The sequence below is a fragment of the Eubalaena glacialis genome, chromosome 14 (genome assembly GCF_028564815.1).
Source record: "Eubalaena glacialis isolate mEubGla1 chromosome 14, mEubGla1.1.hap2.+ XY, whole genome shotgun sequence".
NCBI classification, from domain to species: Eukaryota; Metazoa; Chordata; class Mammalia; order Artiodactyla; family Balaenidae; genus Eubalaena; species Eubalaena glacialis.
The window spans coordinates 15,510,908-15,523,574 of record NC_083729.1 but is presented as its reverse complement, the minus strand read 5'-3'; the positions used below and the strand labels follow the sequence as shown (position 1 = coordinate 15,523,574).

Here is a 12,667-nt window from a genome sequence, read left to right as displayed (position 1 = left end):
GCTTTCCAGAGCCTCGCCTTCTGAAAGGGACTCTGCCTAGTAGCCTATATGTAGTTGTACCCTTTTTGGGAACCTGAATCTACTTGGATTACCATTTTTATTTGAAATTAGTAGTTGACAACCTGCTCTAAAATGAAACCTTCATTTATCTTGATTCTAATTTATTAGCCTCCAAACCTCTAGCAGAATAATCTTCAGGTAGACTTTTTTTTTTTTTAATAAAAACTATCCACTGGGAAAGATTTGAGAATCTTTATTTTTTAAAAAATAGAAAAAGTAAATAAATAAAAGAATAGGCTCAGGAGTTGTTAGTCCAGATCCCAGGGAGGTGGAAAATAATGAAAAGAAAAAACTTGTGAGATTTATTTTGTGGTGATTTCAGTTGTTTTATATTTTTCTCCCCTGTGTTTTTCACAGTATTAAGATCTTTTTGATTTCTGGTATTAAATAGGGAAGGATTCTAAAACAATGGACTTCTCAAGGAAATTAATGAAAACTTATAAAATCATATTATTTCTACTAGGATAGTTATGAGGTGTTTGCCTTCATTCAGTTGTCATGAATGAACTTGATAGATACCTATGTAAATAGCGTATGAGGGGCAGCACACGACTGTGTGATGAGCTCTGGCCTAAGAGTCCTGGCTGCCTAGCTGCATGTCACATCACTTTTGGACTATAGTGACTTCATCTGTGAAATTATAGTACAGATCTCCATGTCCCATACACTCTTATTAAGCTAGTGATTAAGAAGTGATAAATGATAGGGGTGAGGTCAGTGATAAATTGAAGGGACTGTTACCATTTAACACATTTGGTGCAGAACACATCTTTTAGATGACCAGTAGCAATGCTATGAATATAGATGACCAATTTGTATGTTTGTTTTTAACTAATTTTGAAATAATTTCAGACTTAAGAGGAAATCATTAACAATTAAAAAAAATCTAGCTTATCCCCAGATTCTCCAAATGTTGTTTAACTGAATTTTCTTTATTATTGTTTCCCTCTTCTCGCTTCCCCTCTCTGCATTTGCCTGTCCCTTCACACCCATTTTTTTCCCTGATACTTTTGAAAGGAAGTTGCAGGCACAGTGTCCCTTACTCATGAACATATCACTGTGTGTGTGTGTTCTGAAAGTAAGGACATTCTTTTGTCAGAGTCAGGAACTTAACAATATTACTGTCAAATCAGCCGACTTTATTCAGACTTTGCCAGTTGTCTCATTGATATCCTTTACAAGAAAGGCGGTGGGGGGGGAGCATTGGGGTGGAGAGGGCGATTGATTGATTTGGGGGCTCACACATGACAATTATTTGTCATGACTCTTATTAATCTTGAACTATTTCTCAGTCTTTTATGACCTCAACATTTTTGAAAGGTATAGGCCAATTTTGTAAAATATTCCTCAATCCCAAAATAGTTTTGAATGACATGCTTTCAGTGTTTAAAAACAACCAGTTTTGTTTTGTTTTTTTTTCCCACGTGGCTTGTGGGATCTTAGTTTCCTGACCCGGGATTGAACCCAGGCCCTCAGCAGTGAAAGTGAGGAGTCCTAACCACTGGACTGCCAGGGAATTCCCTAAAAAACCAAATTTTTTTTTTTTTTAAATAAATTTATTTATTTATTTTTGGCTGGGTTGGGTCTTCGTTTCTGTGCAGGGTCTTCGTTTCTGTGCAAGGGCTTTCTCCAGTTGCGGCGAGCAGGGCCCACTCTTCATCGCGGTGCGCGGGCCTCTCACTGCCGAGGCCTCTCCCGTTGCGGAGCACAGGCTCCAGACGCGCAGGCTCAGTAGTTGTGGCTCCCGGGCCTAGCCGCTCCGCGGCATGTGGGATCTTCCTGGACCGGGGCACGAACCCGTGTCCCCTGCATTGGCAGGCAGATTCCTAACCACTGCGCCACCAGGGAAGCCCTAAAAAACCAAATTTTAAATGTTTAATGTATATTTTAAATTGAGTTGAAATGCTTATTTAATTAATTTGTAAGGAAGCGAAGGTATCCTGGCCCTTTGTGAAATTAATCTTTCAACTTTATAAATGAAAGTGCTAATTATAATTAGTCTTCTAGAACTGAAATTCCAAGATTTTTTAAAACTCAAGGCAGTTTGGCATCATTAGACATTTTAAGTTGTCAAAGTGCATCAGGAGTTTGGTATATTAGGAGCTGATAGAATATAATCAAGAAATATCTAGACACAGGAGGAATTCCTGTTGGATATTTATAGGACTACTTGGAAGGTACCAAATAAAATTGTCGTTTTCTGGGGTAAGTATGTATTTTGAATTTGGTGTTGAAATCTTTAGTGCATTAAGAATAAAGAGGTAGGATTAGGCCTTGTTTCAGGTAGTGATAAGCAGTGGTACAGAGATAGTAATGAATAAGAAGGAGAGAAGTGAACAATTAGGGTACTATTAGGAAATTCATGTGAAAAGTAGGTTTGGAATAATGACTTGAAAAGTAAGCTGAAGAACATAGAGAAGGTACTCTAGCAGGATGCTGTAGGTTTTTAGTATAAAATGACATCATCAAAGTGGCCTTTGAATGGGAAGATATAATTGTTGTTTATGAAAACAGATTAGAATGATAAGCAGAGCGCCCCTTCCCTACAAAAAGGTTCAAGAATTGTTATCGAGACTCGAATGGGCTAATGATCAGTTATTGTTGTGAACGGTTGATGGTACTATAAACAGAAATAAAAATAGGGGGCTAGAAGGATTAATAATGAAGAGATCGAGACAGTATTAAAAAGCTGAATTCTTTTACTTTTTAGACTTTTCATACATGAGCACGAGTTTATGTAGAACTGGAATGAACATGAGAATTTGATGTCAATGACTTTGGTGTATAAAACGGCTTGTTAAAGTTACACACTTTTAAGAAAGATATTACAGAACTAGACCTTAGACAGTTGATATTACATTAAATATGTATAAATATTTGTGTACTCACTGTCTATGAGACATCGTTTTAGGTACCACATATCTAGCACGTAGGCGAATGTAATTCTATGGCACTTACATTGGAAATGGGGCTGAGGATTCAAATAAATAATAAATATGTATAATATACTGGATGATGGGAAATTTAATGAAGAAAAATAAAGCTAGGGCAGTGGGGACTGAAAGTAAAAGAGGGATATTCTAACCCACTTCACTCTCCAGGATTATAACTCTTTTACTGCTCCTTGTCCCTGTAACTCTTTTTGGCCTTCAATGCCTCTCTATAACTTTGCACTGACAGTGTGTCCTTGGCACCATCTGTACTTTGTGGCCTGGATTGTACATACAGCACTACTCTAAGTAGAAGTGATATACAATAGTGTAAAGCTGACGGTGGGTTTTGTTTATCTGAACTACTAAATCTGCATTTTACAATTTTCTATACATTTTTCTTTTTTAAAAGGACACTGTCAAGTACTTTTAAATGGTTATTTGTAATAAGAACAATTACCTGCTTCTATTTATTTTTGTTTTTATCAACTGCCCTTTAGTAGTATTCTTTGGAATGGGATATAAGTTAAAAAAGCTTTTTATTCATTTATTTTAAATGGTCAACATTAAAGCTCTAGGAATGATAAATATGTTTACTGCTACTATTTCTTGTCTGTAAAACAGTAGTATTTTATGGAGAGTATTTTTTAAATAAAAAATTTAAATAGTGTGTTATTTGGCTTTATTATCTGATATTGTGGGTTTTTTAAGTTTGAAATTTAATCGGGTTAACTAAGAAATCATTTTTCTTTACATACAAGTATATATGACTTAATGAATTTTTATATATTCCAAAAAAGTACAGATTTAGTTGGTGTTCTATTAACACTGTGAGTAAATTTCAATTAAACTTTTAGTGGCTTAAAATCTGAGTTTGCTAGCTGTTTGTAACTTGCTTGTTAATGTAACTGAAAATTTTGTTGGTGGTTTCAGTATTCTGGTATTGATACTAGTATGTATGACATTAGTTGTTATAATTATGTTTCAAACTAAGCTTCCAAGAACAAATACAGGTTTTGTGTATGACATTAGATGTTTTTAAACTAAACTGCCAAGAACAAATACAAGTTTATTTTTCTCATGTTTTCTAGTCTCTTTTTCCCCCATATTATAGCCACACACATTAAGTAAATGTGTGAGATTTCTCCTTCAACTTTAATTTTCTGTTATACCGTATAGGAATTAGTGGGGTGAATATTTCTATATTGACTGACTTTTTGGTTTAAATGACTTTTATTTGAGGAATGACTTTGTCAAAAATATTTGCTGACCACAGCTGCTTTGTTGTAGGAGGACTGACAAATGGTAGTGGTCGATATATCTCTGCAGCACCTGGAGCAGAAGCAAAATATCGAAGTGCTTCAGGCACTTCCAGTCTGTTTAGCTCCAGCAGCCAGCTCTTTCCTCCTTCTCGGCTTCGGTATAATAGGTCTGATATTATGCCTTCTGGCCGAAGTAGATTATTGGAAGATTTCAGAAACAACCGCTTCCCAAACCTTCAACTTAGAGACTTGATTGGACACATAGTTGAGTTTTCTCAAGACCAGCATGGTTCTAGGTAGGTGATTATTATTTATGATACTTTCTATTGCATTTTTGCTTTGAAAGAGCCAAAGTTTTTCTTGACTAGAATGATTTAACCTTTATAAAAGTTGGAATTGTTTAAAAAATAAATATCCAATATGGATTTTTCTTTCCTGTTAGGATGAACTATAAAAATACAGGTTTTTAATGTATTTTTTATGGTTCTTCAGTTTTCTGTAATAAAAATATAGCAATGTCCTTTTATTGGATTATCTTTATTACATTGACAGAATACATTTAATTTCTTTAAATTTCCTTTTGAAAATAATACTCCAAATTACATTTATGGACTTGTGTCCCTGATATATACTTTGTCTAAAAAAATGTTTAAAACAAAGTTTACATTAAACAGACCACATGTACTGTAATGCTTGAGGTACATGCAAATTAGTGTTCTCAAGATAATACACAGAAAGGAAAAGAGTAGTAGAATTCTAACACATTTATTAAATTTGAGGTATCTTTTTATAGTTTTAAAGTAAATCTAAAATTTTTTAAAGTAATTTTTGATTATATAGTTGCATACAAATTTTATCTCCGTATGGTTGAAAGTTCTTAAAGTTCCTTAAGAGTAGCAAATCGACCTTGTGTCACTCACAATGGCTAGCTTTTTTTTTTTGGCCGTGGCATGCGGCATCGTCCCCAACCAGGGATCGAACCCATGCCCCCTACTTTGGGAGCACGGAGTCTTAACCACTGGACCACCAAGGAAGTCCACAGTGGCTAGCTTAGTTAGGAATTAAGTTGTGTCTCATGAATTTTATTTCTACAGGTTTCTTTTATTATGTTCTAAAAATACTTAGTAATAATATGATTATTAAAAATAAATGAATACCAGTAATATCTTTGTAGTTTTTCATTGATTATAATACAACCAGAACTAACTTAAGAGGCATTAAACATCTTCATGTCCAGATTTTTTGCCAGTCTAACTAGAAGTTATTTTAAATTAAGGTGTTAACAAAGAAATGCTCCATAACTTTTGTTCTTTTTATTTTAAATTGAATAAAATATATTAGTACTATTTCTGGAAATGATTTTATTTATGTGGATATGTATATATCCACATATATATATGTATATATGTCCATGTATATATATATATCCAATATATATCGGGGTGTATAATACTCGAGTCAGATTCGGATATTGCTGGAGCTTATTATCAATATGCTGTCATGGCATTAAAATTTTTCCCACATAGATTCATACAGCAAAAGCTAGAGAGAGCTACTCCAGCTGAGCGACAGATGGTATTTAATGAAATTCTACAAGCAGCCTATCAGTTAATGACAGATGTTTTTGGCAACTATGTTATACAGAAATTTTTTGAGGTAAGCACACATACATGTTTGTATATGCTTAATGCTTAGAAAAGCTCTGAAAGTTGGGTGAGTTTATTTTCATATAAAAATATGTGAGTTTGGGAGAAAATATTTACAGATCATATGTCTGATAAAGATTTTATATCCAGAATATATGAAGAATTCCTGAAACTCAACAACAAAAAGACAGCTCAGTTAAAAAATGGACAAAGGGCTTGAATAGACATTTCTCCATAGGAGATATTCAAATGTGCAGTAAGCACATGAAAAGAAGCTCAGCACCCTTAGCCATTAGGGAAATGCAAATCAAAACCACAAGGAGAGTCTACTTTACATCTAGTGGGATGGCTGTAATTTAAAAAAACAGAAAATAACAAATGTTGGTGAAGATGTGGAGAAATGAGAACCCTTGTACATTGTTGGTGGGAATGTAAAGTGGTGCAGCCACTGTGGAAAAGTTTGGCAGTTCCTCAAAAAACTAAACATAAAATTACCATATAACCCAGCAATTCCATCCTAGGTATATACCCAAAAGGATTGAAAACAAGGACTTAAACACCAGTGTTCATTTCAGCATTGTTTATAATAGCCAAAAGGTGGAAACAATCCAGCAGATGAATGTATAAACAGAATGTATATACATGCAATAGAATATTGTTCAGCCATAAGAAGGAATGAAGCTTTGATACATGCTTACACATGGATGGAACTAAGTGAAATAAGCCAGGTACAAAAGAACAAACATTACAGGGCTCCATTTATGTGAAATACCTAGAATAAGCAAATTCATAGAGACATAAAGTCGGCTAGGGTTTCCTAGTCTTACTAGTAGACCAGTTGGGGTAAGAGGGGGAATAGGGGGTTATTGCTTAATGAGTACAGTGTTTCTGTTTGGGGCAATGGAAGAGATTTGGAATCAGATTGTGGTGGTGATTGCACATGGTGAGAATATAGTCAATGCCACTGAATTAAAAATGGTTAAAATGTCATATTTTATGGTATATATTTTTTAAGTGTATGGTCTTACATTAAATGAGAAGTTTAATACCAATCCTGATTAATATTTGAAATATATTTGAAAATATAAAGCATTAGGAGTAAGTCTTATGTGAAGCAATTAATGAATAGTAGTACAGTCTTTATGTGGATTTGTTAGGTGTCATTTATTTTGTAATTCAGCAAATTTTTTAGTTTATAACTAAACATCTATGTTGTAGCTTGACTTAACAGATTTCCTCCACAGTCAGAATATAGTTGAGAATTATCTGGTCTGAATGTATGCCTCAGAAATTCGTTTTATTAAAAGACAGTGGGGGTGTTTGTTTGAAATGAAGAGTGAAGATGTTTACTTTAAAAGAATAACAGGTGGTTAATATGTTAGTAAAAAGGAAATAGTAGATAGAATGACTTACCCTCTAAAAAGTGATATTATTTCAAGCATCTCTGGGTCTATCTTAATTCGCTTTTACCTAAATGCCTTCTCCCTACATACTTGCCAAATGTGATATTTTATAAATAGATTAAATAGACTGCAAACAGTGGGTTATTCAAGTTTAACCAAGTAATATTATAGTCATTTTTATTAATTTTTTTTTTCTGTCAGTTTGGGAGTTTGGATCAAAAATTAGCCCTGGCTACTCGTATTCGTGGTCATGTTCTACCCTTAGCATTGCAGATGTATGGCTGCCGTGTTATTCAGAAAGCATTAGAGTCTATTTCATCTGACCAGCAGGTAATTGTAAGTTAAGACAAAATTTTTGTATTATTTTATCCAATTTTTAAATTTTTATCTTACAATAATCTTGGCGTGAAATGTTAAATATTTCCACAGACTAAAATATTTTTTAAAATCTATCTCAAAAGAGTATGTAATTAATTGAAAGTTACACAACAGATCTTTGATCTGTCCTCTGTTCATTTTCTTCATCTTTTCATTTCTAAGTGAAAGTATTTGAGTACCTACTATATGTCAAGCAGAGTGCTAGATGGTGGGTGTTTCTGCTACCACTACTCATTTGATTTTCTGTAGTATCAGGAATATATTTTACTATTCCCAGTGTTTATTTGGATTGCACTTATACTTCTGTCATAAGAATAAATATTTTAAAACCAATTGCATTCCTATATGCCAGTTAAAAATGTATATACAGGGAATTCCCTGGTGGTCCAGTGGTTAGGACTCCGCGCTTTCACTGCTGAGGGAGTGGTTCAGATCCTGGTCAGGGAACTAAGATCCCACAAGCCGCACGATGTGGCCAAAAAAAAAAAAAAAGTATATACAAAGTTTTAAAAATTTCATTCAACAGGAAAAGTAGCCTAAAGCATCCTCTTAACAAGATTTACAGTTCTTTAAGAGAAAAGAGAGCACATATAAATTAATTGGGAAGTATACCATGTTCTTGGATGGAAAGGTCTAAGTATTCTAAGTAAAAAAGGGATTAGTACAATTCCAATTATGTACTCATAGGAATTTTCTTGTAAATGATCAAAATAAATTTTTAAATTATTTTAAATAGACAAGGATATTAAGGAGAGTAGGGGATGAGGAAAATTGCTTATCCACTAGATTTTTTAAAGAAACTGTGTAGCATCACTAATTAGCATGGTTTGCGCATGAGGTAAACAGACTTTTAAAATGAAATTCATAACCTCCCATAGATACTGTATATAACTGGTTTATGTATTACAATGAAATATAATAAGAGTAAAGAAAATAATTACTTCTTAAAAGGTATTGGTAATTAGTAAGTTTGGAAAGAGATTGGCTTTGACTCTCAACCTACATTCATATGATAAATTCCAGAATTAAAGGCAATAATATATATGGATGGATGGATGGATATGTATGTGTTATGTATATACATTAATCACAGCAGTGAACATCTGTGAGAAAATAGCATTGTTCCTCTTGAGGAAATCCTGAGTTTTAGAGTCATTGAAGATGTGTCATAATGGAGACAGATTAACAGTTTGACTGTATTGGTACTTAGAACTTCTCTGCTCTTAACTCTCAGCCTGGTATAGATACTTTAAAGATATTTTGGGAACAGTTCTCAGAGCTTTCTGAGATGCCCTTCCCAGGTTATAATCCTCAAGTTTGGCTTGAGTAAAATTTTCCAATTCTTTCTTTTTAAAAAAAAAAAACGATATTTTACGTGTCTTTAATATTTGAAAATATAAAGCATTGGGAGTAAGCTTCAGATGATTAATGGTATTACATTGCCTATTTGGATTCTTCCCCCACCCCCTCCCCACCCCGCTCTGCATGGCTTATGGGATTTTAGTTCCTTAACAAGGGATCGAACCCAGGCCCTCGGCAGTGAGAGTGCAGGGTCCTAACCTCTGGACCACCAGGGAATTCCCTCCTGTTTGGATTCTTAAGTACATTTGATTTTGTAATTTAGTTCATATGTAGTTTATAACTAACATCTGTGTGATATCTTGACTTCAAGGATTCCTCTAGTTATGTCAGAATACAGTTGAGAGTTTTTGGGGTGAGAGAGTTTTGGGGATTTTTTTGGCTGCGTTGGGTCTTCGTTCCTGCGCGCGGGCTTTCTCTAGTTGCAGCAAGCAGGTGCTACTCTTTGTTGTGGTGCGCGGCTTCTCATTGCAGTGGCTTCCTTTGGTGCAGAGCACGGGCTCTAGGCGCGCGGGCTTCGGTAGTTGCAGCATGCAGGCCCTAGAGCGCGTGGACTTCAGTAGTTGTGGCGTGCGGGCTCCGTTTTTCTGTCTCATGGGCTCTAGAGCGCAGGCTCCATAGTTGTGGCGCACAGGCTTAGTTGCTCCATGGCATGTGGGATCTTCCCGGACCAGAGATCAAACCCGTGTCCCCTGCATTGGCAGGTGGATTCTTAACCTCTGTGCCACCAGGGAAGTCCCTGGGTGAGAGAAATTTTAAATGTGAATACCGGGAATTCCCTGGTGGTCCAGTGGTTAGGGCTCTGCACTTCCACTGCAAGGGACATGGGTTCGATCCCTGGTCGGGGAACTAAAACCCTGCATGCTGCACGGCGCAGCCAAAAAAAAAAAATGTGAATATGTTTACACTAGGTGTACTCCATTTCTTCACAGTACTATTTCCTATTGCACTAATAAGGCACGCAGGTTATTGTGTGGCTACCTGTATTTTTCCCTAAGGATTAAGATGTTTATTTAATGAAGTCTTACAAACTTATGAGAAAAATACTAAGATTGTTAGTTAAAAGAAAATGCACTTAGTAAATAAACCTTACTGTAAATAAGTTTAACCTTATTAGTAATCAAATATAAATTGAAAGGTGTCATTTTTGCCCATTAAATGAGCAAAAATCTAAAATCTCCTGAGAATCTGTCCCTGAAGAAGATATCAAATGATAAAGGAAAGTTATATTGAGTCAGGTTCTTATTTTTTTTTTGGCCGCACCAAGCGGCTTGTGGGATCTTAGTTCCCCGACCAAGGATCAAACACAGGCCCCAGCAATGGAAGCTCGGAGTCCTAACGACTCGACTGCCAGGGAATTCCCTGAATCAAGTTCTTTGTTATAAGATTATTAAAAAGAAGAGTAAAATGCTCAACAATAATTTCTTCTCATAATTGAGATATTACGTGAAAATCACATAGCCCATCAGTGCTCACTCAGCTCCTTACCCTTTTCCGGGCGCTTGATAAACTCAAGGAGCCATCAAAAATAATTATTTGGGGAAATTCCCTGGCGGTCCAGTGGTTAGGACTCCTCACTTCCACTGCAGGGGGCACAGGTTCAATCCCTGGTCGGGGAACTAAGATCCCGCATGCTGTGTGGCACAGCCAAAAAATGATAACAATAATTATTATTAAATGGGGGAAGGGTATGCTAAGTAGAGAAAAAACGTAGAATTCTAAAATCATTATATTAGTTGTCAGCTGAGAAAGATAAGTGGAAGATGTACACAGTGAAGATAGTAGTGTATAGCAAATTGAGTATCACTAAGTTATATTTTAGCAGGTATCATTTACATTATAATCCTGTAAAATGTTTTAGTAATTCTCACCTTCAGTGGCTTCTGCTTATTACACTTTGGGGGATGGGGTGGGAATTTTAAACTTTGACATATAAAAAATTGCAAACAAATTTTTGAGTATACTTTTGTTCCTATCTCAGTACTTTTATGTAAAATCCTTCTATGCTGTTTTGTGAGGTAATTTAAATGTTTTCTCTTTTGCAGAGTGAAATGGTAAAGGAGCTAGATGGTCATGTACTCAAATGTGTGAAAGATCAAAATGGAAACCATGTTGTACAAAAATGTATTGAATGTGTTCAGCCACAGTCACTACAGTTCATCATTGATGCTTTCAAAGGACAAGTAAGATTGATTTTTGGCTTCTAATTAGTTAGAATTTGAGTGTTAACTAACATATTTTTTATAAATCAAAAGATAATACCCAGTACTTTCATACAAAAATAGGAGATAAATACTGAATGTGCATTAATTTCTGCCTCTTTCATAGAGTGAGTCAATAGATAGCTTCATTTTTTGCAGCTGAAAAATGTAGAAATATGAATTTAATTTATATTACTCTAAGAAGTAAAGACAACTACTGTTAGAATTGTGAGCCCAACAGTGTTTTCCAAATTTTCTGGGAGAGGGAGAGGAGGGAAGAAGACTTAGGACTGTATAATAAAAGGCAAAATAAATATCAGTTAGTAATTAATAACATAATAATTAATAGCTTCTGATTACAACATGCACTACCCCTACTGCACAATCCATTCCTTGTCATTATTACATGCCTTCCATCTTCTGATTAGGTTCCTTTTGATCAAAATATCCGTTAGTGAACTTACGGTTACCCGCGGTGGGGGAAGGGATAGTTAGGAAGCGTGGGATTGACACACTGCTGTATATCAAATGGCTAACCAATGAGGACCTACTGTATAACACAGGGAACTCTGCTTAATGTTATGTGGCAGCGTGGATAGGAGGGGAGTTTGGGGGAGAATGGATACATGTATATGTATGGCTGAATCGCTTTGCTGTGTACCTGAAACTATTACAACATTGTTAATCGGCTATACTCCAATATAAAATAAAAAGTTTTTAAAAAATCAGTATAAAAACAAACAAAAAGGATATCCGTTAGCTCCTAAATTCAGTACCCTGCTTCCCAGCCTTTGTCACATGACAGTTGGCATATTATCAATAAATGTGAATTCCCCGTTCTATTTTAAATTAATTCAGCATGTTATCAAAAACCTGTCCTTCCAAAAATGTCACAAAATGGAAATTTATTTCTTCTAATTGTTTTAAGGTGTTTGTACTTTCAACTCATCCTTATGGCTGCAGAGTAATCCAGCGCATCCTAGAGCACTGCACTGCAGAACAGACCTTACCTATCTTAGAAGAACTTCACCAACATACAGAGCAGTTGGTACAGGTATAAACTCCCTAATATTTTGAAATGTTTATATATTTTTGAAAATATTCTGATTTTTTTAAAAGGAAATATAATTTATTGTTAACACATTATAGAAACACTCAGTGAGACAAAAGCCTGTTGTATTCTCCTGATTGTACTATTGGATTTTTAGAAAATTGATGAACATCTTTTTAAAGAATTACCATTATTCTTAAGGAAAGTAATTTTTTAATATCTGCACTTAGGATCAGTATGGCAATTATGTTATTCAGCATGTACTGGAACATGGTCGACCTGAAGACAAGAGCAAAATTGTTTCTGAAATCAGAGGAAAGGTCTTAGCCCTGAGTCAACACAAATTTGCCAGGTATTGCGTTATTTTTTAATTCCAG

The 12,667-nt window shown here is 35.0% G+C and overlaps 1 protein-coding gene across 7 annotated transcripts in view; it reads left to right on the top strand.

Moving 5' to 3' along the window:
- The window catches only part of PUM2 (pumilio RNA binding family member 2), a 97,748-nt gene that overhangs the window by 81,149 nt on the left and 3,932 nt on the right, over positions 1-12,667 (top strand). For 5 of the 7 annotated variants that reach the window (XM_061210462.1, XM_061210461.1, XM_061210464.1 and 2 more), the window contains 6 exons: positions 4,281-4,548; positions 5,779-5,908; positions 7,503-7,637; positions 11,084-11,221; positions 12,168-12,293; positions 12,521-12,642. In XM_061210462.1, coding sequence (XP_061066445.1) covers positions 4,281-4,548; positions 5,779-5,908; positions 7,503-7,637; positions 11,084-11,221; positions 12,168-12,293; positions 12,521-12,642 — 919 coding nt within the window. The remainder of the gene's footprint in view (positions 1-4,280; positions 4,549-5,778; positions 5,909-7,502; positions 7,638-11,083; positions 11,222-12,167; positions 12,294-12,520; positions 12,643-12,667) is intronic. The other 2 variants (XM_061210465.1, XM_061210463.1) reach the window with 1 other exon arrangement.